The sequence below is a fragment of the Mauremys mutica genome, chromosome 12 (assembly GCF_020497125.1).
Source record: "Mauremys mutica isolate MM-2020 ecotype Southern chromosome 12, ASM2049712v1, whole genome shotgun sequence".
Classification (NCBI taxonomy): domain Eukaryota; kingdom Metazoa; phylum Chordata; order Testudines; family Geoemydidae; genus Mauremys; species Mauremys mutica.
Genome location: NC_059083.1, coordinates 81836245 through 81861260, shown reverse-complemented (window position 1 = coordinate 81861260; position 25016 = coordinate 81836245). Strand labels below are relative to the sequence as shown.

General features: G+C 57.8%; 1 protein-coding gene across 37 annotated transcripts in view; it reads right to left on the bottom strand.

The window, feature by feature from the left end:
• RBFOX3 (RNA binding fox-1 homolog 3) overlaps positions 1-25016 on the bottom strand; it is a 352384-nt gene that overhangs the window by 17042 nt on the left and 310326 nt on the right. For 32 of the 37 annotated variants that reach the window (XM_044981525.1, XM_044981510.1, XM_044981512.1 and 29 more), the window contains 2 exons: positions 3723-4019; positions 186-323 (listed from right to left, as the gene is read on the bottom strand). In XM_044981525.1, the coding sequence (XP_044837460.1) occupies positions 186-323; positions 3723-4019 (435 nt within the window). The remainder of the gene's footprint in view (positions 1-185; positions 324-3722; positions 4020-25016) is intronic. The other 5 variants (XM_044981513.1, XM_044981520.1, XM_044981519.1 and 2 more) reach the window with 3 other exon arrangements.

The following is a 25016-nucleotide window of genomic DNA, read 5'->3' as shown; positions in this document are numbered from 1 at the left end:
GGATGTGCCATGGGGCAAGGGGCAGAGCCTGGCATATGGACAAGAGGCAAGATAAGGCGAGTACTTGGGCACTGTGCGGATTCATTAGTTCTATGTTTGCAATGTCAAGTCCCCTGGGCTGCCTCTTCCTGGGCCCTGGGCCCACCGGGGACGACGGGGCTGGTGCACATGCTGGCCATACGCACCCCGAACATTTGCCGCAGGTCTGGATCCCGGAACCGGAAGGGGATGTTGGAGACGTGTAACCTCTTGGGCTGCTGCTTGTCTGTGTTCTCTGAGGAATGGAGCTGTTGGCTCTCTGTCTGCGCAGCTTCATCTGTCTGCTGGAAAACAGGACCCCACAACCATCAGCCCACTGCAGCACTCGTGCTGGGACGGGGACACGCCGCCAACGGCCACTGCCCCCGAGGGGCCCACGCAGCATCACTAACCCCTACCTGGCATTATGGTCTAAGCCAGGCTCTTCCTGCTGCAGTGTCTGATCCCCAGACAGGGCATGCAAGGGAGAGCGGGTGAGCGAGCTCCTCCTACTGCGGGGGTGGAGACATCTTGTGAACAGTGCAGGGCGAAGCTGTGCCTGACCCCAGGGAGAAGAGCTGGCCAGGCACTGCAGAGCGGCCTGCCAGCGGGTCAGCACTGGCACTGCGGCAAATGGGCCCTGGGATCAAAGCCCTGACAGTGCATGGCCCTCTCCCACGGCCCCCCTGGGCCCCATCTCCTTTTACACTTTGGTAGCACGTCTAGCTTGTCACCAACACAGCTCCAATAGATTGAATTAAGGGAGGGTGTGCAAGTGTGTGCATGTGTATGTGCAAGAGAGTTATGTGAGAGGGTGAGTGTGCAAGTGTGAGAGCATGTGCAAGATGAGTGGGGATGCGTGTGTATGTGCAGTGTGTGTGCAAGAGTGTGCACACGTGCAGCATGGATAAGTGTGCATGCATATGTGCAGAATGCAGATGAGTGTGTGTGTGCATACGTTTAAATGAGTGTGTGTGCAATGTGAGTGTGGACAAGTGTGTGCGTATGCAGTGTGTGTGGATGAGCGTTTGCATATGTAGCATGCATGTGCAGTGTGCACATGGATGTGTGTGTGTGTGCATGCAGTGCATGTGGATGAGCGTGTGTGCACAGCGTGAGCATGGATGAGCGTGCCTGTGCAGTGAGTGTGGATGAGCGTGTGCGTGTACAGCGTGCATGGACAAGCGTGCCTGTGCAGGGAGTGTGGACAAGCGTGTGCATGCGCAGCATGAGCATGGACAAGCGTGCCTGTGTAGTGAGTGTGGATGAGCGTGTGCATGCGCAGTGTGCATGGATGAGCGTGCCTGTGCAGTGTGTGTGGATGAGCGTGCTGCGTGTGGATGAGCATGCCTGTGCAGTGAGTGTGGACGAGCGTGCTGCGTGTGGACGAATGTGCCTGTGCAGTGAGTGTGGATGAGCATGTGTGTGTGCAGCGTGAGCATGGACGAACTTGCCTGTGCAGTGAGTGTGGACAAGGGTGTGCATGCGCAGCGTACATGGATGAGCGTGCCTGTGCAGTGTGTGTGGATGAGTGTGCCTGTGCAGTGAACGTGGACGAGCGTGCTGCGTGTGGAGGGAAGGCAGAGCTGTGCAAGGGAGCGTGGACGAGCGTGCCGCGTGTGGACGAGCGTGCCTGTGCAGTGAGCGTGGACGAGCGTGCCGCGTGTGGACGAGCGTGCCTGTGCAGTGAGCGTGGACAAGCGTGCCGCGTGTGGACGAGCGTGCCTGTGCAGTGAGCGTGGACGAGCGCGCCGCGTGTGGATGAGCGCGCCGCGTGTGGACGAGCGTGCCTGTGCAGTGAGCTTGGACGAGCGTGCCGCGTGTGGACGAGCGTGCCTGTGCAGTGAGCGTGGACGAGCGTGCCGCGTGTGGACGAGCGTGCCTGTGCAGTGAGCGTGGACGAGCGTGCTGCGTGTGGACGAGCGTGCCTGTGCAGTGAGCGTGGACGAGCGCGCCGTGTGTGGACGAGCGTGCCTGTGCAGTGAGCGTGGACGAGTGCGCCGCGTGTGGACGAGCGTGCCGCGTGTGGACGAACACGCCTGTGCAGTGAGCGTGGACGAGCGTGCCGCGTGTGGACGAGCGCGCCTGTGCAGTGAGCGTGGACGAGCGCGCCGCGCGTGGACGAGCGTGCCGCGTGTGGACGAGCGTGCCGCGTGTGGATGAACACGCCTGTGCAGTGAGCGTGGACGAGCGCGCCGCGTGTGGAGGGAAGGCAGAGCTGTGCAGTGAGCGTGGACGAGTGCGCCGCGCGTGGACGAGCGCGCCTGTGCAGTGAGCGTGGACGAGCGTGCCGCGTGTGGACGAGTGTGCCGCGTGTGGACGAACACGCCTGTGCAGTGTGCGTGGACGAGCGCGCCGCGTGTGGAGGGAAGGCAGAGCTGTGCAGTGAGCGTGGACGAGCGCGCCGCGTGTGGACGAGCGTGCCTGTGCAGTGAGCGTGGACGAGCGCGCCGCATGTGGACGAGCGTGCCTGTGCAGTGAGCGTGGACGAGCGCGCCGCGTGTGGACGAGCGTGCCTGTGCAGTGAGCGTGGACGAGCGCGCCGCATGTGGACGAGCGTGCCTGTGCAGTGAGCGTGGACGAGTGTGCCGCGTGTGGACGAGCGTGCCTGTGCAGTGAGCGTGGACGAGTGTGCCGCGTGTGGAGGGAAGGCAGAGCTGTGCAAGGGAGCGTGGACGAGTGCGCCGCGCGTGGACGAAGACGCCTGTGCAGTGAGCGTGGACGAGCGCGCCGCGTGTGGAGGGAAGGCAGAGCTGTGCAGTGAGAGTGGACGAGCGTGCCGCGTGTGGACGAACACGCCTGTGCAGTGAGCGTGGACGAGCGCGCCGCGCGTGGACGAGCGTGCCTGTGCAGTGAGCGTGGATGAGCGTGCCGCGTGTGGACGAACACACCTGTGCAGTGAGCGTGGATGAGTGTGCCGCGTGTGGAGGGAAGGCAGAGCTGTGCAAGGGAGCGTGGACGAGCGCGCCGCGCGTGGACGAGCGTGCCTGTGCAGTGAGCGTGGACGAGCGTGGCGCGTGTGGACGAACACGCCTGTGCAGTGAGCGTGGACGAGCGTGCCGCGTGTGGAGGGAAGGCAGAGCTGTGCAAGGGAGCGGGCCCAGCTGTGCTCCGTGGTGCGGGCTGGGAAGTGATAGCTCAGCAGTTTCCGCTCGCCGAAGCTGCATTACAACCAGCGAATTGACGCTATCTGATTGGAAAGTAGCCAAGCAGGTAGATTACAAGTGATTAGAAATGACAGGGGAGCCCGTAAGCTGGGAGAGGAACCGGCAACCGCAAACTGCCGCTGCCCGTGGTGTGGGCACAGCAGCCACCAGGGGTGCTGGAGCTTCAGGCTCAGCCTATGGCTCTTCCTTTGTAGCCACATGTTGCTCAGCTCCGGGCAGGGGCCCAGCGTTTGGACTGAGAGCTCAGGCTAAAGCTGGGAAGGGGGGGGCAGGGGCTGCGTGACCCACCTGCCTCCTGGTGGGCAAGGCTGTTACTCCAGCCCGGGCCTCGCCCACCCCACCTTCCTGACAACTCTGCCATGCCCCTCAGTCCTGACCCACAGCCCCCGCTGCCAGGCAGGTGACTCTGTTTCATACACACGTTCTCAGAGCACTAGCTACCGTCTCCCCCAAGAGACACTGACTGCACTGCCCCAAGCTCCAGCCTGTGGCCAAAGGCCCCTGAGTCCCTTGGTGGCCCATCACTGCTCCTCTCACCTGAAAGGCCCTGCTGCCCACCCGGGGCTCCACAGGGGCTCTTACCGATCCCGTCTGCGTCCCCGCTATGGACTGCGTGCTGGCGTCAGCGCCCGGCTGCTCGGCGTGGCTCTGTGCTGGGGTGTAGAGGGTCATGGGGTGCTCCGGTACTGTGCTCTGCCCCGAGTAGTCCTGTGTGGGGTGGGGGTGCGGGGGTGCGTACTCTGCAGGGATTCCATTCTGGGGAGGCGGAGGATACTGGGCAGGGGGGTAGGGCTGAGCCATTGCTTCAGGAGGAGCCGTGGCGTCCTGATTACCCTGCAGAGAGAGAGAGAAAAAAGCTGCTGACTGTCCAGCCCCACTCAGAGCCGGTGGTGAGGCCATACTGTCCACGGGCCAAAGCAGGGCAGGGGGAGGGGACCCCACTGGAGACAGGGGTCTGCAAGGGCTTGTAACTCTATTGACAGGACCATAGGAATGGGCAGAGAGGGTCAGAGCTGGGGTTCATCTAGTCCTGTCCCTTGGGGTGAGCTCCCCACATGCCAGCTCATGCCCTGGCTGTAGAAATGTCTGAGTGGAAGAGCCATCCTGATCTCAGGCTGGCAAAGGTGCCAGATGGATGGCTGCCCACTATTGCCAGGACAGAGGCAGCCTGAGCCAGTCCGTGTGCCTCAGGCCTGATGGACAGAGACCAGCCAACACGCTGACCTGCCACGTGCACTTTGGGCCACACCAAACCGCATCCAAACAAGCCAGGGAAGATACATCTACTTGATGCACAAGTGGAAACTCAAAGACTCCCCTTCATGTGACCGGTGAGAACAGCCAAGGCACCGAACACAGCGGAATGGATTCAGGGGAACTGGACAATACCCAGTGTCACAGAAGAGGCCTTGAAATGGCTTGCGGACCTATCGCTGCATCTAGAGAGCGTTGCTCTGCACAGTGTCTCACTTGCTCCGTCAGCCCCCTGGCCCCTGCTTTCCTGAGCCAGCAGTGGGGCAGCACCAGGAACTGGCCTCAGACTCACCAGGGGCCACTGAATCGGGGGAGCGTGGTGTCACGGAGTGTGGGGGAGTCAGGGCCCTGCACCCCCAGGCTCCCTGCGATTCCCCAGGACTCTCAGCCAGCCAGTAAAGCAGAAGGTTTATTTAGACGACAGGAACACAGTCCAGGACAGGGTCTTGCAGGCACAGATAACAGGATCCCCCCTGTTAGGTCCATCTTGGGGCCCCATTGGGGATCAGAGCCCTGTCCCTGCTTCCCTTCTTTCCCAGCCAGCTCCAGTCTGCCCAGCCTCCTCCAGCCCCTCCCCTCTGCTCAGCTTCTTTCCCCGGGCCAGGAGGTCACCTGACCCCTTTGTCTCCAACACCTTCTCCTGGCACCTTTGCAGGAGGGGCCCGGGCCATCAGTTGCTAGGAGACAGAGTGTCAGGCATTGGGATGCGCTGGCCTTCTGCTTTGCTAGATACTTAAGAACTGCACCCAGCACCCCAGTACGAACAGTCCCACTTCGTCACACGTGGTGACCCACAAGCTTTGGTGCAACTCTCAATCTGGTGAAGGTCAGCACCCCCTGGCTCCTACTGAGCAGGGATCCTCAGAGAGGTCAGTCTGCACATTCCGGAGAGAGAAACTAGGGCAGGCTTCAACTTGGGAGCAAGGGAGAAAGCCCAGCCGCTCTGGCATCATCGCTCCAAAGAGGATTGCAGAGCATCATTACCCATGATTAGCAACCACACTGCCCCCCAAGGAGGCAGGCACCCGGGGTGGGGAGAAAAGGGTGGAGCCAGTGCCATGGAGCGGAGCAGGGAGGGCAGGAAGGGGAGAGGTGTCAAAGGGCATCTTGGCACGCAAGGCAGATATCAAAGAGCTGATTAGCCCCTTTGCTTTAACTTACCCAATGTACCCTCCTTCCTGGGGCAGGCAGGGGGAATTCCCTGTCCTGTGGGGCCAGGCCCTAGCCTGACAGACGCAGTGACTGACCACGAAGGGCTAGAGGCTGGGGGGGGGGGGGAGAAGGCGTGCTGAGAGTGGGAGGCAGGGGGCACCAGGCTGGCCCCAGGGAGAGGGAAATGGAGGTGATAAGTGCCGGCCCTGGGGGTGTGCTTCCCTTGCTGCTCTTGGAGGGTGGGTGTGTCCGTCACTGGGGAATCCTCTACCTGGGGGGGAATCTTCCCAGTGCAGGGGGCTCTGCTGAAGCTCATCCCCTTAGCAGCCCTCCCTGCACCCAGGGCATGCCTGGGGCCAGCTGGGCTGGGGTCCTCCAGGGCAGACTGCACTGGGGCAGGGCTCCACAGCTCTCCCTGCCTGGGCTCGTCCTGGGCCCCAGGATGGGGTGGGGGTCCTGTGGTGCCTGCCTAGCTGCAAATGTATTGGGAAGCATAAATAAATGCAGCAGCCACCGAGTCTGTACCCTGCCTGGGGGGTCTGCTCTATTCTCCAAATGAGGAGTTCAGTGCAGTGGCGGAGCAGGGGCCGGAATGCAGGCGCTGGGGGGGGGGGGGGAGTCGGACTGGGGAGAAAGGAGCACCCTCCTAGGGAGCTTAGCATCAGTCCCTGTTGGAGTGGAAAGAGCCCTTCGCAGCAGGCGCTGTGCTGTGCTCCTCACTCAGGGCTGCCCAGGTGAGGGGTGCTCCCCAGACCCCATCCCATGCCCGGTGGCTGTAAGTTAACACACCTGCCTGTCCAGCCCGTCTGTCCCAGCTCCCAGCCATGGGACCCAGCAGGTTCCTTGTAGAGTGGGACCTGAGATGGGAAGGGGGACTCTGGGCTCCCGGCCACTCTTAGTATTGATTCCTGGACAACAAAACTACTTGACCAGCTGTGATAGTGCACCCAGAACCCAAGGCCCAACTTCGCCAAGGGCCTCTCAGTCATGGTCCAACATCCGCTCCCCTGCCCTCTGCACACACATTCCTCTGTCCCCCCCCCGTGCTGACAGACAAACGGCTGCAAAGCCTTTAGCCAGCAAGCAGGACACAGCTGTAGCACCCCATCCAGGTAGTATCTCTCCTGCTGTGTGCCTGGCTTGAACTGCGGACACAAGCGCCTTCATTGTGGGTGTGACCCATTTACGATGCAGACAAGATGTTGGGGAGGGGATTCATAGATTCTAGGACTGGAAGGGACCTCGAGAGGTCATCGAGTCCAGTCCCCTGCCCTCATGGCAGGACCAAATACTGTCTAGACCAGTGGGAGGCAGGTGGGCGGGCAGGGGAAACTTTAGCTGAGGCTTCCCCATTACTGGGACCTTGCACTGGCAACTGAATCATTAATGGAGGAAGTTGGGACCTATAACCCAGGGCATTGTGGGTAATGATATGCAAATCCCACCCAGTCTGACTGAAGATCTGCAAGTCATTCAAATGCTTAGGGCTTCTTCCTCCGCTGACTCAGCCACTCGCAGCTTCCTAGGGATGCAGCCAGACGCTTGCCAGAGTGGCCTGAGCTTCAGGCTGGCAGCACCGAGGCACCTTGGAACCTGCCAACAACAGCCCTAACACCAAGCTCCAGGCTACACTGTGACCCTCCGGTGCATCTTCAGAGGTGTCCTTGGCAAAGCCTCTGCTCCCTGGCTGCTGAGAGCTGCTGGCACTGCAGTGCTGCATACACAGGGTACATGCCATGCTTGGGGAGAGATGGCTCTGTGAAGGGTAGACTATTCCCTGTGGGCCTAGGACAAAGTGCCACCTCCGAACACGGAAGATTCTGCTCACCATTTCAGGGAAGCAGGCTCCCGAAGCAGGAAGCAGAGCGGGGAGTGGAGTGAGGGACTGCAGCGCTTACAGGCACTTTGCTCTAAGAATTCCCTGCCACGGAGGGCTGGGACTAGCCTGCGGAGACTTTCAGTTTGGGATTAGGCAGCCAGTTACCACACTCAGCTGATGCCAGATCCTCCCACAAACCTGTCTCGGATGGTACGGACCCACATTTCGGATCTAGTCATGTACCAAATACCAACTAGTGTGTCCGTCAAAAGAAGCAATGGCCATGTAGTTAGTTAGGACTGAAAATCCAGACCTGGCCCTCACTTGTGCCCCTGCACTGCTGGGCAGCAGGACAGCCAGTGAGTTAATTGCACTGCTGAATACCTTCCAACACAAAGAGCTAGCCAAGAACCCCATGGTTTTCAGGACAAAACCAAGAGAATCACAAAGTCCTTTGCCATCACCAGATTCAAGAGTAAATCAGATCCCAGCAGGGTTTCCTCACCTTCCTCCTAAGTAACATGCAGAGAAAACTGCCACAGTCCAAGGCCAGGGCTTGTAGGTCACTGCTCCAGATGTGATCCGAGTAACTGGTACCTGCTAAACCAGCCAATGAGGGGGTGTAGGCCTGGCCAGATTGCCAGGCAAGTGCCCTGAAGATACCGACCCGAGAAGCTTTCAGTCACCTTCCCCATGGGACAAGCAACTCACACATCACAGCCTCTGCACACAGGAAGGGGAGCAGGCTCAGCAAACCCTACAGCCCTGCTGGCCCCGACATGCCCTGGGCCCCTGAGGACGAAGCCCAGGCAGCCGGCCCCTTCCTACCTTGTTTACCAGGTCCTTGCTGATGTTTGGACCAGCCGGAGGCCCCGTGCCCCGAATCAGCAGCAGTTCTGTGGCCCTAGGGTGGTGGCAGGGCTTCACCAGCAACCTGCTTTCCTTTCCCCATCCCAGCATCACTCCTCAGCACCTGCTGGGCCAAGCCATCGCTCAGGCTGCTCCTCACCACAGCTGCCACCTCAGCCCACGATAGGGTCCAGGCTTGGCTCTCCAGGGACTTTCCAGGTGGTACTTCCATGTTGGGCCAGACTCACCCAGCCCAGAGCATCTTGTTCAGCGGGGATGATCCAGCCGGCATAGCTCAGAGCAGGGTCTGGGCCCTGGCAGTGCTACACCCAGAGCCCCTGAGGGGAGGAACCTTCCGGTTCCTGAAGGGCACTGGAGAGCAGGAGGAATTCTCTGCCAGGGACGTGGCAAGGGCAGGGCAAGCTGAGGGGGAGAGAGTGAGCTGGGATGCACGGAGCAGGGGGAAGCACAGGAGCGTGCAGAGCACAGGTTGGGGAGCGGCCTCACCTCGGCAGGTCTCCAGGGCTGGCGTCCAGCCAGCCCGTCCCCTGACAGCCGCATTCATATTGGTTATTAATTAGGGCTGTCGCAGTGCTTGTCATCCCAAGTATTATTTCATTCAGGGCCCATTAGGTTCCCCTGTTTTGCTGCTTGCTGGCTCTGGTGCTGCAGCGGCACTGATCTATGGTTCCTCTGCGATCCCTCCCACCATTCATCCCCACGCACCTGGCAGGCAGAAGGACGGGGAGTCACTCACCTGCTCAGTGAGCTCTGAACAGAGGAGGGGGCTCCCTCACTCAGGGATAGGAACAGAGGGGCCTGCAGGAAGAGGGAGGCTGGGGGATCCCAGAGGGGAGAGACTTGCAGGAGGATGGGTGGGGGGACCTGGGTGGGAGGGGAGGGACTCATAAAGGGTGGGGGGGGGTCCTGGGTGGGAGGGGCAGCCTCACAGGGGATGGGTGGGGAGGGGGCTCCAGGTGGGAGGGGAGGAACTCACAGGGGGTGGGTGATCCTGGGTGGGAGAGGCAGCCTCACAGGGGATGGGTGGGGAGGGGGCTCCAGGTGGGAGGGGCGGCCTCACAGGGGATGGGGGGGTCCCAGGAGAGAAGGGAGACAGGTGACAGTTTAGCTAAGCGATGCCCATTCACTCACTGGGAACCTGGCCGCTCCTCTGCTCCCCGTCGGCTGCACTAAAAGTTTCCCTCCACACAAGCTGCTTTGCACAGGCTGTGCTCCAGGAAAGGCCCCATCCCACAGGAAACCCAGAGCTTTCACCCGGCTTCATCCAGGCCTCCCCCCCAGAACTCTGCAGTCCCCTCCTGCTCCCCAACACCCTCAGTGTCTCCTCCAGACCCCCCAAAGCACTACACTTAGATCACGTTCCTGAGCTGGCGCTCTGAGCAGAGCACCCCGTATCTGCTTCCCCCAGGACACAGAGTTCGTCCATATGGCCCTAGCACGTCTCTCCTCTGCCCAGGGCTGGCTCCAGGCTTTTTGTCATCCCAAGGAAAAAAAATGCTGCCCCAAGCACATGCCTCTGCCTGCTGCCTGTAAGAACCCAACAGGCTGCTTGTGGCCAGAGCATGGGGCTGGGAGCTCAAGCCATTAGCGCTGGGTTAGTCAACGGTCCATACGCAGCACCCTGGGTGTTAGAGCAGGGCTGGCCCTTCTCAGCTCCTGGCACACAGCAGTGATAGCAGTGCCCTGGTCTGTATGCTGCATATGGGCACTCTCTGTGCCAGCTCCTAGCACAGAGCAGGCAGCCGAGTGCCCTGGTCTGTATGCTGCATATGGGCACTCTCTGTGCCAGCCCCTAGCACAGAGCAGGCAGCCGAGTGCCCCGGTCTGTATGCTGCATATGGGCACTCTCTGTGCCAGCCCCTAGCACAGAGCAGGCAGCCGAGTGCCCCGGTCTGTATGCTGCATATGGGCACTCTCTGTGCCAGCCCCTAGCACAGAGCAGGCAGCCGAGTGCCCCGGTCTGTATGCTGCATATGGGCACTCTCTGTGCCAGCCCCTAGCACAGAGCAGGCAGCCGAGTGCCCCGGTCTGTATGCTGCATATGGGCACTCTCTGTGCCAGCCCCTAGCACAGAGCAGGCAGCCGAGTGCCCCGGTCTGTATGCTGCATATGGGCACTCTCTGTGCCAGCCCCTAGCACAGAGCAGGCAGCCGAGTGCCCCGGTCTGTATGCTGCATATGGGCACTCTCTGTGCCAGCCCCTAGCACAGAGCAGGCAGCCGAGTGCCCCGGTCTGTATGCTGCATATGGGCACTCTCTGTGCCAGCCCCTAGCACAGAGCAGGCAGCCGAGTGCCCTGGTCTGTATGCTGCATATGGGCACTCTCTGTGCCAGCCCCTAGCACAGAGCAGGCAGCCGAGTGCCCTGGTCTGTATGCTGCATATGGGCACTCTCTGTGCCAGCCCCTAGCACAGAGCAGGCAGCCCTAGCACCACAAACTCATTTTAAGATGAAAACACTTCTGGAAAACAAAGGGTTCACAAGCCCATTTTTACACCTGCCTGGAGCAGAGCTGAGGTCCTGAGTTGCCAAGAGGGGCGGGATGGGGTGTCCGTATGTGTGGGGGTAGGTAGCAATGGGGGAGGGCACTGCATTCCAGGCACTGAGCCCACAGGATCTGGGCCAGGAAAAGAGCAAGAGAAGGTGGTGGGATGGGGAGAGACAAGTGAGGGCAATAGGTAGGGTGAGCTAGGAGTTTGACAGGGATGAAGTAGGGAGGGGCGTGACGGACAGTGAGCCAGCTGTGACAGCCCAGGGGATGGGCCTGACTTCCATACTGTACGGTTTGCAGAGAACCCGCTGTGCAATAAACCGACCACTCCTGCAAGGAGCTCCTTCGTTCACAGGCCAAAGAGACACTGCTCTGGAGTGTGCATCCAAAGAGAGACACAAGGTGATCCAGGCGAGGAACAGGGAAGGAAGCCAGAGAGAGCAGGAAAAGCACAAGGCACTAGGACAGCAGCAGGCCCATGTGTCAGGGGTTAATGTGAACAGAGCAGAAGCCAGCTCTAGTGGGAAAGTCTGGGAGCTGGACACCCAGAGAGGCCTGAGATCTGGAGCTGGGGTGATAACACTGCTCCAGCCATCCCTGTCCTTCAGCTCCCAGCCCAGGGCTGCGCAGTGCTCTGAGCTCGAGGTCAGCTTTACGAGCTGAGCCTCAGGGCTTTGCTGAGCCATGAGACAGACAGACACACCAGCAGACTGCCCCAGGCAGTGAGGGCTGCACCCCGGCATCACGGGGCGCTGGCTCTCTCTAATAAGCAGGTTGGACTGCACCCAGCATGTCCCTCTCCTGGTGTGAGCGCAGGGGATGCTCCCGGATGGCAGCTTGGATGGTGATTTTCTGCATTTTCCTTAAAAGATATTCTGATTATTAATAGCCCATGGCCCTCATTTAATAAATGAGACAGGAGATTAAGCACATCACCTGAGACAGAGCTCAGAGCCCCAGCTAGAACTGAGAGCCAACAGCTATCAATTCATCTTACCACTCAGCCGAGAGAGGGCTCCCAGAGGGGCTGGGGGTCATGCCCGGGGCAGCAGGGCGATGGAGCCCTGGAGTGCTGGGCAGGTCTGGGCAACATGTGGCTGTCAAGAGGCTGCCCAGTGGCATGCCCAACAGCGCCCAAGCTCTCATGCACACTGGCTGTGCCATAGTGGGCATTCACCCCCACACAGTGGGCTTCTCACTCATCTTCAAACTCAATTTTTGGGAGACACTGCCGGGGCTCGAGCCCAGCACTCCAAGTGAGCAGCCATGTTTGGAAAGGCTGGCTGGGTCGGCTGGAGCAGAGTCATGCTGGGGTTGAGATCTCCTCACAAGGGGACAAGAAGCCCCTGAAGGACACAGCCCTTTGGGCCTTGCTCAGCTCTGCCTCCCCTGTACCCTTGCTTGGCATCACAGAGTACCAGGGCTGGGACAGGAGAGCCGTGTGGCACAAGAACCCCTCCTGAGGTGCAGCCTGGTGCTTAGGAAGCCAGCAGAGCCAGCAGCACCTCCTGGGCACTGCTATGGCTGGCGGGTGAGACAGCATCCAGCCCGGGGGCAGCCCCCAGCACCACAGAGGGGAATAGGTCCCTCGTCCTTCCCCCACAGCTCCTGGCAGATGGGCGATCCGGCAAGGCCCTTCTGCACCAGGCCAGCTAGCTGCAGCTAGCTGCAGGCACCACAGAGCATTCGCCTTAGAACAGGGGTTCTCAAACTGGGGGTCGGGACCTCTCAGGGGTTTGCGAGGTTATTACATGGGGGCTCACGAGCTGTCAACCTCCACCCCAATCCCGCTTTGCCTCCAGCAGTTATAATGGTGTTAAATAGATAAGAGTGTTTTTAATTTATAAGGGGGGGTCGCACTCAGAGGCTTGCTGTGTGAAGGGGTCACCAGTACAAAAGGTTGAGAGCCGCTGCCTTAGCCGCTGGGCTGGGGACACAAGGCCAGCCGGGAACAGGGGCCCAGTTCCAGGGAGCAGGCCAATGAGGGGGTGGGGCAGCTTGGGTGACCCATCGCAGGCACCGAGGGCAGCGCGGCGGGAAGCTGGGCAGGGGAAAAGTTCCAGCCACACTGCTGCTTACTGCCCAGCCCTCCAGGCTCAGGCCAAGTCTGCACGCCCCACTCCCATTCTCTCCCCCCCACCTGAACAAACACAACATGCCCTCCACCCCCACGCCTGGCCTGGGCAGTTCCTCCTTCCCCCACCGAGACCGTGACCCCGCCACTGTGGGCAGAGGAGCGCCAGCTATGAGAAGTGGGTGTGTGGGGAGGGGAGGAAGGTGAGAACCCCAGTGGCTGGCTAGGAACACAGGTGATGGGGTGAGAGGCGTGGGGGCAGGAGGATGCCCCTCGTGGGTAGGGCTTTTATCCATAGGTCCCATGGCAGCACGCTGGGTCCCAAGCTCTGGGAAACACTCTGCCCTGTGTCGGAGGGGAGGCGAAAGGTCTGTGATGCCCCATGGTGGTATGGGCACTCCCACGCACAGGCAAGCCCTGTTGTAACCCGGCCTGGCTGGCAGGTGGGTGGAACAACAGGAAAAATAAAGAGATCAGACTTGTTCCCACGGATCCCTGAGACCACGCTCCGCTTAGCTTCAAGAACAGACACAGCCGCCGGACCCAGGAGAATGGAGAGGAGCTGCTCCCTAGCACAGCCCCCCGCACTCACCCCCTGCCGGACCTCCACTTCCCCCAGAGCACCATGCTGAGCAGCACCGGGGAGCCCTGCAGAGCAGAAGCTGTGCTGCCCTGGAGCTCACAGTTCCACCGCCACCTATTACCCTTTCTCTTCCCTGCATTACATCTGGAGCTGCACGCGGCCCCTGGCCAGACTGCTGCGCGGCAAGGCGGTCTCCCTGTCCCGCTCACTGCAAGGCGAGAAGTGGATCTAATCTTTAGCTGATTAAATGTCCCTCATTAACGAGTTTCTTTAATTAATGAAGTTCTTGTGTTTGCTCCACTTGCTTTATCCCTGCTACACTCTGCCTCCTCAGCACAATCCAGGGCCATTGCCTTTCCAGGAATTTAGCGCGTGGGGCCGGTTCCTGCCGATGGCGCACTTTGCTGATGATTCCTGTCAGCTTGGGGCTGACGATTCCATTTTAAACCTTTTCTCGTTTTTCAAAAATCACCCTCCACAAGTGGAGAAAGGGCCGGTGCCATTAGCTCCATGGCAATGCCCACAGGAACAAGGGGGCAGGCCTGGGCACCTTCGGCAGCTGCTCGGGGCTCATCCCCAGGGATGCAGTTTTGGGCCCTTTGAATGGTGCTTCCCATGCATGTCACCACTTGGTGCTAGGCAGCTCTGCAGATGCTGCTGGAGCCTGAAGGGATAAGCAGCCCAATGGGGCGCTGAATTAGCCCATCGCAGCCCTGGTCCTCAGCTGCTGCAGCCCTCTGACCCAGAGAGACCGTGCTGTGCTCCCCAGTGGCAGGCCCATTTCCAGCTCCGCAGCTAATGAATGGCATCACATCTTGGGCTCGACCCAGTAAAAAGCCAACACTGGGCAGCGTGCAAGTGCTCCCTCTCCTTTCTGCTATGCTGTCTTAGGGGTGAGGCTCTGCGGCTCCCGGAGGCAGGGCACTGCTCCGTAAATGAGCAGCTCCTTGGAAACCCCACTCCCTTCTGAGTTGCTACGCAGAGCTTGATCCTTCCTGGCCCAGACAGGGTTAAAGTGGGAGGAGTGAGGGGGGCACAGCTGCCCCTCCTTCGCTAGTGGCAGGGGGAGCTCCCCACTGCTTTCCCTGGCTTGGTCAGCAGTGTCCTGCCCCAGCGAGAGCTCCTTCTCCAGGTCAGCAGCAGTAAGGAGGGCACCATTGCCCTGGGACTGGTTGCTGAGTGCCGCTCCCTGCCTGGCTCTCTAACATGCTCAAGTGACTTTTCGAGGTCAGGACAGGTGGTCCCCTTTTGATGCCTGTGGCTGTGCCTGGCCCAGCGTGGGAGCTCTGCTGGATTACAAAGCTGCTCATCAGAATGCTCCATTCACTGGCCACCCGCCTCCAACCTCAAAGGACAGGCAGCAAGCAAAGCACAGACCTAAAGCTTCCTCCCTGCCTTTGCCAATATCCCAGGCTCAGGCGGCTCCTTGCATTGCCTGGCCTGCCCTGTGCCATGCAGGGAAATGCTGAACCTCTTCCGGAGACTCAGGCCAGGGCCGGGAGCGCGGCCCAGCACACCCTACACGCCCTCACAGCCAGCGCTGGTGAATGCTGCAGGCTCCATGCACACAGGGGTTCACAAGCTGAATCCAGAGGCCTCCTGGCTGCCCAAGGCCCTGGATGGCACTCAGCTCAGGAGCCCAACAGCCCAGGAGTTCACTGTGTGTGTGTGTGTGTGGGGGGGGGGGGGGGGTTGCCAGGCACAGCACTCCCCTCCCCCACTACTGAAAGCTCTGTCCATGAGACCCACCTCAGAGGGGACATGGCCTATCCCATGCCAAGGCAGAGAGCAGGAGCCTGGGCTGTGTCCCAGTGACGGGGACAGCCTGCCAAATTAATACCTGCTGGGAGAGGCTGGGCAGGCAAACTCCCCAGCGTCCCAGCATTTGGAATCAGACCCCTGCCAGGTCTAGCCACTGCTCTAACCTGTCCCATTTCCCCCAGTGGGACCAGAAATGCCAGCACCCCCTGTACAGTCTGCTGGGCAAGGCTGGGACTGCCCTGGCTATGGGGATTGGGGACCCTGCAGCCTGCATTCCCTCCCATCCCTAGAGTGCCTCCTTTTGGGCTATGCCCCGTGCTGTTTCCTTTCAGGCTCAGGAGCAGAGATGAGATAGGAGGTTTGGAGAAGTCTGTTCTGATGGTTAGGAGCATGGTGGATAAAATCTGATTAAACAAAAACTTGGATTTTTTAATTTAAATTAAATACAAGTTTATTTTTTAAAAATAAATCTATTTAAAATTACATTTGAAATTGACAACCTATGTTGAGTCCTAAACTTCTTATAATCTAGTAAAATGTAAATTGTATACAAAGTACTATTATGCAGTCTATGTTTGCTCCTGACGTTTTAAAGAAAGTCAGATGCTGAACTGGTGGAAGCCACTGGCTAAGAACCTGGAACCTGAGTTTGCTAAAGGGCTAACCCAGCTTTTAACAGCAGTAGCCACTTCTGCAGGTACTGAGGGAATATTTTCTTCATTTCAGTTTATTTAACTAGATCAGTACAATGAGTAGTTCATTCAAAGTTAAGAAACCAGTTGGGAGTTGAAAGAGCAGGGAAGCTTGTGTTCCTCATCCAAGCTGTGAATGAAAACTAAGTGTGAGAAGATGAGCTCTACTAGTTCTAAAATCTTTAAAGACACGGTGACTAGGAACAGTCAGTTCAGTGCACTAACGACAGATGATACTGCCTCTGTTTAATACATCAGATAGTTTTAGATGCAAAACTTGTGTTGATAAACTTTTTTCTTATGTATCCAACACATTAAAGGTAGTTTTATTTAATAAAAAAATAAAATACTGTTTTTCTGCATTTCTAATTTAATTTGAATTTCCATCTGTGATAGGACACGCCCTCACACCACTGAGAGACAGGCTAACAAGGCTTCCTGCACTAGGCAGTGCAATTAGGCGCACCTGCAGAACATGCACCACTGGAAAGGGGAGCTTAAAAAGGTGATGCTCGCTACTGCAAGGAGAGGCTGCCAGTGAGCTCCAGTAACCCAGCCTGGGATAGTGGCTGGCCTTACCTCCCCTGTGCCCTTGTTGGGGGGCAGACTGGCCCTGCAAGCTGGGTATGGGCAAGGGGCCCTGGCAGGCTGCTCCCTGGGACTAGAAGTAATTAGTCTCAAAAGAGACCCCAGGAATTAACTGAACTTCTGCTAGGAATGCCCAGATGTGGAGAGCGTCCTGTCCAGTAACTCCTCACTTAAAGTTGTCCCAGTTAACATTTCATTGTTAAGTTGCTGATCAATTAGAGAACATGCTCATTTAAAGTTGCACAATGCTCCCTTATAGCCGCCTGCTTTGTCCACTGCTTGCAGGAGGAGCAGCCTGTTGCAGCTAGCTGGTGGGGGCTTGGAACCAGGGTGGACTGGCAGCCCCCTTATCAGCTCCCCGCTCCTCTAAGTTGCCTGTGCAGCAGCCGCCCAGCAGGCTATCAATTGCCGGCTGTCCCTCCCCCACTGCTGTGTGCTGCTCCTGCCCTCTGCCTTGGAGCTGATCCCCTGAGCCTTCTGTTTGCTGTAGGGGGAGGAGGGAGGCTAATGTCAGGGTGTCCCCCTGCTCCTGCACCCCACTTATCCCCATCTCCCTAGAGCTGGTGAGGGGACACACAACAGGGCTCAGGACAGAGGGAGCTTCCTGGCAGCTGCTGTCTCAACTTGCTGATCTACTTAAAAAGGCAGTGTACTTAGAGTGGGTTCAGCCTAGTTAAAGGGGCAATGCACATCTCTCTCTCTCTCTCTCTCACACACACACACAGTGTGTGTCTCTGTCTGTCTGCCATGCTGTCTCCCCTCCCTCCATTTGTGCTGCCTTGTAGAGTATGAGGCTACATTAACAACGAGTTAACCCTTGAGGGCTCAGCCGAGTGCTAGTTTATCATTTAGCAGCAAGGCATTCCCTGGGAAATATCCCACCCTCTTCCACCCTCTGACTTCACCACCTCAACCAAGCTTCACAATCATCATCGCTCTGTACCAGTATTAAATTGTTTGTTTAAAACTTATACTGTGTGTGTGTGTGTGTGTGTATATATATATATACACATACACACACTCTTGGTCAAGCCCAGGCTGAGGGTCGGCCAACTACATTAGCCACACAGAGCTCAACACAAATTGGAAGTAAAAAAATAATCATCCACTAGTAAAAAGTTAAGCTACATAATTCCTTAAATAGATGATACAGATACACTGTATCCTCTGCTTAGCAACAAGCACCATATTCAGTGCAAAGGCTGTGTAATTAGATGCAAATCAACATGTTTGAATAGTTCCAACCTCTCTTTAGGACAGGGGTTCTCAAACTTCCCTGGCCTCCTCCTGAGAACAAAAATTATTTCCCAATCCCAGGAGGGGAGACCGAAGCCTGAGCCTGCTCAAGCCCCACCACCCTGGGCAGGGGGGGTCAAAGCCAAAGGCCAAGGGCTGCAGCCCCAGGCAGGGGGCCTGTCACCTGAGCCCCGCTGCCCAGGGCTAAAGCCCTCAGGCTTCAGCTTCCACCCCAGTGGTGCGGCTCAGGCTTCAGCCCCAGTGTTGGCGGTCAGGCTTCAACCCCGGGCCCCAGAAAGTCTAACGCCAGACCTGGCAACCCTATTAAAATGGGCTCGGGACCCACTTTGGGATCCCGTCCAACAGTTTGAGAACCGCTGCTTCAGGAAAATAACTACAAAGTACAAATGCAAAACAGGATTAAAATCAATCATTTAAATTCAGATTTCCTCCTTGACGACTTACATCATGATTAAAATCAGTGATTTAAATTGCTGCACTCAGGATGAATCTAGAGCGGCTTTACCAGGGTCTCCACTGACCCAGCCCACAGAGCTCCTGCTTGTAAAGGTTTGGGTCCTTCACATTAAACCTTCGCACTGTTCTCATCTGATGAGCATTTGAAATACTCTCTGGATCCAGGAGGACTGACTATTGCAGCTTTTCACCAGAGCCTCACAGAAAACACAACCATGCAGTAAATAAAAACACGATGTAGCCTGTGACACTTCCATTTAACAACCCCCTCGGCTTCTCGGTAATGATTCCCCCCAGTCCCTGTGCCGGGGGGGGGCGGGGGTAATGAATGGGCAGTTTGGGAAGGGGTGGCAGGAGACGGCCGGAAGAGTTGCACAGTGGTACATCATGACTGAGACTAAAGTGAAAAATCAATGTTTAATTGAATATGTTCTGTGAGCAGCTCCTGCTGCCCCTCATTGCTCACTAATAGACTCTCCTGCCGTGCTCCCCCTCCCCCCACTGATGGAGGTGGATCATCCCACTTCCCTTCCCCAGCTTCAGGGCAGAAATTAACCTGTTCCTACCCCTCCCCTGGGGTGCTTCCCAGGAGAAGGGCTGCCCTCCCTAGCGCTCATGGGAGCTATTCGCAGGTGGGACGGGGTGTTGTCCTTGAGGGTGAGATGCCACGGGGTGTTTAGAAGGGCATTGGCAGCAGCACCCAGAGCCACTCCGATCTGTATGTCTCCAGTTAAACGGGATCACACATTCACTGAGTCAGAGAAAACAGCCCCCGCTGCCCAGGTCCCTTCCTTGCAAAGAGGGCTAACCGATGACAAAGCAAATGGTAAAGGGGTCTCCATCTGCCTCGAGCCAGCCCCGCCAGCAGCGACTTGTCCTGCAAGGCGGCCTCGCAGTGTGCAGAGCAGGACCCCTTCCCAGCGATTAGCTTCCCAGGTACTAGCTGTGCACAGCAGCTCCCAGCGCAGGAGCCCGAGGAACAGGACGGGAGGCCTCCGCCCAAGCCAGCCATGGGTGTGACCAACAGAGTCGCTATGTGCAGGCCTGAAGCCCGGGAAGCCAGGCAATAGTTGCACACTCTAGCCTATAAATGCCCCAGTCCATAAGCACTCAGAGGTTCCTGGCTCCGAGGCCTGTGCTCAGGCACCACACTGCATTGCCTCCCTCCCAGCAGAATATCGCCAACGCCAGCACTGAACGGAGACGAGGAAATCAGGAATTCAGCCCTAGAGTGGCGTGTGGGAGAGAGAGGGATGTGGTGAATGTGCAGGCAGTCCAAACCCACCACAGCTAAGCCACACACCACAATGACAGGGTTATTGGGGATTTTCACTGTGCCCAGGACCGGTTCGCTCCACTGCCATCACATGCCAAACAACCACTGACAGCAAAGCAGGAGCACCCAGCGGCTCCCAGCATGTGGCCTGCCAAGGAGAGGCAGGGAGACCTGGGCCAGAGGCATCAGAAGTGCATTAAATGGTGAACCAAGCAATGCTGAAACTGGCCACCACAGGCTCAACTGCTTGGGCAGTGAAGCCTAAAAATATACAACCCAGCCAGGGGCAACCACAGGCACCGGTGGAGTAGATAGACCCCCTACCTACACCTACACACACACACAGCCACGGCTGTAGCTTCACCACAGACACACACAACATTACTATATAACCCCTCCGCAGGGACAGCACCCCCCCCACCCCAGTAGCAGTGTCGATACAGATGATAGGAAGAGTGGTCGTGGGATTCTGGAGGCCTGGGTTCCATTCCTGGCTCTTCCACAAACTCCCTGTGTGTGGCTTGAGCAAGTCCCAGATCCCCGTGTCTCGGCTCTGCACGTGTACAGAGCTGACCAGCTCCTCCAAGTGCCAGGAGATAAGCTCAGAGTCTGGGAGGTCATCAGATGCTGTGGGGATGGTACTTAAGTAGATGCACACCACACACGCATACCCTGCATGGCTATGGGACACTGCAGGAGAACCTGCTGGAGCCCATATGCAACCAGGCACACCAGAGTGTCCGCAGGGGACTTCCCATCACCCAGCCCAAAGAGCCGCAGGCAAGCACCCAGGGGCAATGCCCTGCTCAGCCCTAACTCTCCCATTGTACTGATATTTCCCTGTGGATAAAACACAAGGCACAATGATGAGCACCGAGAGATCCCACTCCTGCTAAAAGGGAAGACAGGTGGCACCACCAGGCACTGATTGTCTCCAAAAGGCTCTAGGGAACATCCCCCCAGGAGAAAGGAACCACTGGTCCTGTGCTCTCCTGCTTCTCCCTGCCAGGATCTGAGTAACCCAGGAATGAGACGAGTCATGCTGGCACGGTGGAGGGATACATTATCCTGTAGAGTCCAGGAGGCCAGGTGCTATCGGTTGAATTAGTCAGGGCCCTGGCTAAGGAGGGAGAAAAGAGAGCATGACAGATTGCATAGCTCTGAGAACCAGGCCCCTCAGGCAGCAGCGTCTCCTGACCAAAGCCAGGAGAGCAATCACTGGGTGTTCTCACAGAATTCTCAACATCTCCTGGACAAAACACCTTCAGCATTTTCACCCTCATCACACATTCCCTAAACATCTGCTACTGTAGCTAGGTTCCACTCCAGAGAGCTTTGTAATAAACACATCCCCTGCTGGGGCACCCAGTGTAACCGAGCCCTCAGCAACCATCTCTGATAGCATAGCTCAGGGGCTCTCCCTTGAACATTTCTCTCGGCCCATCCAGGCTACACCACACACTGTTCCAATTTCCTACCAGTCACTTGACAGCTGCTGTTGGCACCTCCTTGTCTTTCGGGGGCTGTCTGCACCATGGATGTGCCCAGCGCTCTGCTCAGCACTCAAGGGTCCATACTGCAGGAGCAAGGAAAGTTCTCCTGTGACCACTCAGGGCACATCTGCACTGCAAAACCCCTGTGGCAGTGAGTCTCAGAGCCCAGGTGAAGTGAGTCCAGCCGGCGCTATGAGGCTAAGAATAGCAGTGTAACCTTACTGCTCAGGCTGGAGTTTGGGCTCTGAACCTGGAGTGGGGATGTGGGGGTGTGTCTCAGAGCCCAGGCTCCAGCCCGAGTGGGAGCGTCTACACTGCTATTTTTAGCCCTGTCGTGCAAGTCTGACACTGTTGTTCCAGGCTCTGAAACGCATTGTCACGGGTCTGTTTTGCAGCCTAGATGCAACCTCAGGGACCTGACAAAAGCCAGCTGCTTAGTGGAGCTGGTCTCCCAGCAGGGGGCAGCGCTGTGGGCTAGCTGACTGCCATTTTCCTGGTGGGTTCTATTACCAGTGTCACCCCCCAGGCCTTAGGATGGGAAGTGGGGAGACAGTCAGGACTGCACGGCACCCTCCTTCCCAGCCCCAGGTGCTGCAAGACTGTGGGCATAGGTTCTCCCTTTTCTTTGCTGACATACTTGGGCACATGCTGGACAGAGGGCAGGGCACGCCATTGGCATGGCTGGCTGCACAGGCATGGCACACAGACCGCATGGTGGTGTCCATGCTTTACATGCTCTGACTCTAGCCTGCCCCAGACACATCTATGATTCCTGCTGTGTTTGACTCACAGTGAATCTAGGCACCAAATGAAGCCACAGGTGAGGTTTGTATGCCCAACACAAAATCAATTAACCACAGAACTTGGTCCAAAATGTCATGGGCAATTTAAAGGGTGGGGGGGGGGGGTTTGCTTCCCTCACTTGACCCTCCTCTTCCTCACTCAGGCGCCTCGCCCAGCAGCTGAACCCCCTGCCTCATGAGCCCCTCCAGCCACCCTCTCCAAATCTGAGTGAGTGGCATTGCAAGCTGGTGCATGGGGCTGCAGTGCCACTCAGATTTGGGCCATACCTGAATGGCACTGTGACCCCGCATGTCAGAACACAATGTTACTCACTCAAATTTGGCCCAGCTGCCCCTCTATCGTAATGGAAGGGTGGCTGGGCCAAACCTGAATGGCATTACAGCCTCATGCTCTGGGCTGTAACACCACTCACTCAGACTTGGGCTGGCCACCATTCTCTCAGCGGCTGAGCCAAATCGGAGTGGTGCTGTTGCCATCTGGCACACAGGGCTGCAGCGCCACACAGGTCTGGCCTGGCCTAAAAGTGATCGGGTCCTGGTCCTGGCCCTGGCCCTGGCCCTGGCTCTGCAGCCGATGCAAAAGGTCAATTTTCTTCCTGACAGGCAGACTGTGCTCAGTTCTCTGCCCTCCTTAGGAAGACGTGATTTGCTAGGTGCTGCCTCCCAGGCATACCTGGGACAAACCAGGAATGTGCATCCACGGGCCTCTGGAAGCTGCCAGTGGGAATGCAATGAGAGCAGTGCCCTGCGAGGCTGTGGGCTTCTCTGGGCTCAGCCAGCTCAGGAGAGGAGAGACCTACTCCAGCCCTGCCTTTGCCAGAGGGAAGCTGCCTCACAGCATCCCAAAGCCTTCTGCTGCCAGGCGACAGTGTGCTGTGCCATCGCGAGTGGGGTGACCAGATAGCAAGTGTGAAAAACTGGGACAGAGGGTGGGAGGGTAATAGGTGCCTATATAAGAAAAAGTCCCAAATATCGGGCCTGTCCCTATAAAATCGGGACATCTGGTCCCCCTAATCGCAAGTGTTACCACAACAGGAACTGACCAGGCTCCTCAGCACTGAGGATGGGGCAGAAAATAGCAGAGAGCAACTGGATCCCCAGGGAGGGAGGGCTGGAGTGCGTCTGATGGTGAGGCTGAGTGGAGATGAGAGCAAGGGTGAGCCAGGAGACATAGAGACCTGGGAGTGGCACAGAGACACTCATATTATCAAGGCTAAAATCTAGCGCTGGGTCCTAAGCCCCAAGCAGCACAGGAGACAGGAGCATAGAAAATTCCTATGCAAGCTGCAAAAGCAAGTGTTGTGCAGGAGGCCCAGGCAGCCAGATCCAGATCACATGTGTGATGAGCACTGTGCACACCACCCTTCTCCTGGTTAATTCCTGCTTCCTTGTCAGGTGTCGCACTGTGCCCTCATCTCCTGCAGCCAGGTGCTTTTGCATGGACTAGTCAGCCTGGCACCAGCTTCCAGCTAGGAGAAGTGATTCCGAGAGGCCGGATTGAGCCCAAGTCTCCTCTCTCGGCACCAGGGCAGCCCCCCTTTACTGCAACAGGTTTGCAGTGAGTCAAGGAGGGCAGAGCACAGCACTGCCCCACAGGGAACTAGGGAGCAGGCCTGGGGAGGAAAAGCCTAGTCTGCCCTCAGGGATACCCGTGTTGCCCAGGGACCTTCATGGAGAGTCCGGCTGCTGTATGTACAGTGCTGTCCCTTCTGTGCAGCTCCTCAGATTCAATCTGGGGGGAGCGTATTTACAGCTACAGGCTACAGTCAGTTCTCAGGAGCATGGGTGTAACTGCGGGGCAGAACAGAGCCTGTGTGTGTCAGTGAACTCACACCAACCCTATCCTAACTGCCATGCACTCCCACATGCGCATGCCATGCACCCCGTGTCCTGCTGAGCTCTCCCGGTGGGTGAGGGCTGTGACAAGTCTCTGCGTGACAAGTGAAATGCCTCCCATTCGACCCAGCCTCTCTCTCATGCTAATGACTGTCAAAGAGAAACAGAGGCCGTGAAGGAGAAGAAAATTACTCCCTGCAAAGGAATTGACTGATCCCCGCCATTTCTCAAGGAATCACTGACCTGTGACTATTCCATTACCCACAATGCTGTGCCAGTCATACAAAGCAGTGCTCCAAGGCCACTGGGAACTTGTGCGAACCACAACTCTGGGCTGGGGAGGGGAACTGTGGCCTTGTGGGGGCGCGGGGCAGGCTGCAGGCTTGCTCATGGGGTGGTGAGCACGTGGGAAGGACTCTCCAAAATGAGCAGCCCTCAGCCCTGCCTGTGAGAAAGGGCAGGTGGGGGTTGGAGCTGAGGATCCCAGCCAAGAGCCCAGGCACTCACCTGACAAACACACTGCAGAAGGGTTGTCAAAGCAGGTACTGCCAGGCCCGTCTGCCCCAATCCCAGTGGCCAACACTATCAACCAGGGCCATACAGCACCAGCCGTGAGATCCGTCCACTCTCCTCTCCGCAACTCTCAATGTCCACGTTGTGCCCAGCTCCTGGACATCTAGGTCCCGTGAGGAGCACATTCTCTGCCCCTATCCTGGGGTAATTTATCCCCAGGGGAGCATGATGGCCCCATCTGCCAGGGCAGTGAGTCTCATCCTGCATTCCAGCTCTGGGGTAGAGGCCCTGTCAGCCCTGTGCTATTGGAGACAGGAGAGGGAGCAGGCAGCCAGCCCCAAAGTGTGGCTGCATAGCTGAGCAATGAGCAGTAACAGCAAAGCTAGAGTGAAAATCCTGCCTGGAGAGCAGGCTGGGCTGCCCAGCGGAGCTGGAATCTCTCTGGGCTGCGGAGTCTCGCTCAGCCCTGCAGGGCGCTGGCTGGGACTGGAAGGCATTTCCCAAAGGGAAAGGAGTGAGAGGCAGCAAAGGCCAGAGCTGGGGAGCTGCAGAGGCTGGAGCTGGGTGTGGCTGTATTAACATCTTCTGGAAGGATCTGGAAGGGGCAGAGCAGCCCTGCCGAGGGTGCTCCACTGGCAGGTCCTGTAGAGAGCAGTGCCAAGGGGCAGCTGAGAGAAAGGGACCTGGAGGGGCATGAACAGGAGCAGGAGACTCCGCCTGGAGAAGTACAACCAAATCCAAAGCCAACAGTCTGCGGGGAGAGGCCTGGAGAACCAGGACAGGCCGGGGGAAGGCAGCAGTGTGGATGGGAGTTTGCCATGGGCAATGGACGCAAAAAGACAAGTGCTTTGGGTGGGGTCTCTCCCGTCTCTACCCGGCCCTGGGGAGAGACCCCTCTGGGCCCAGCTCTGGCG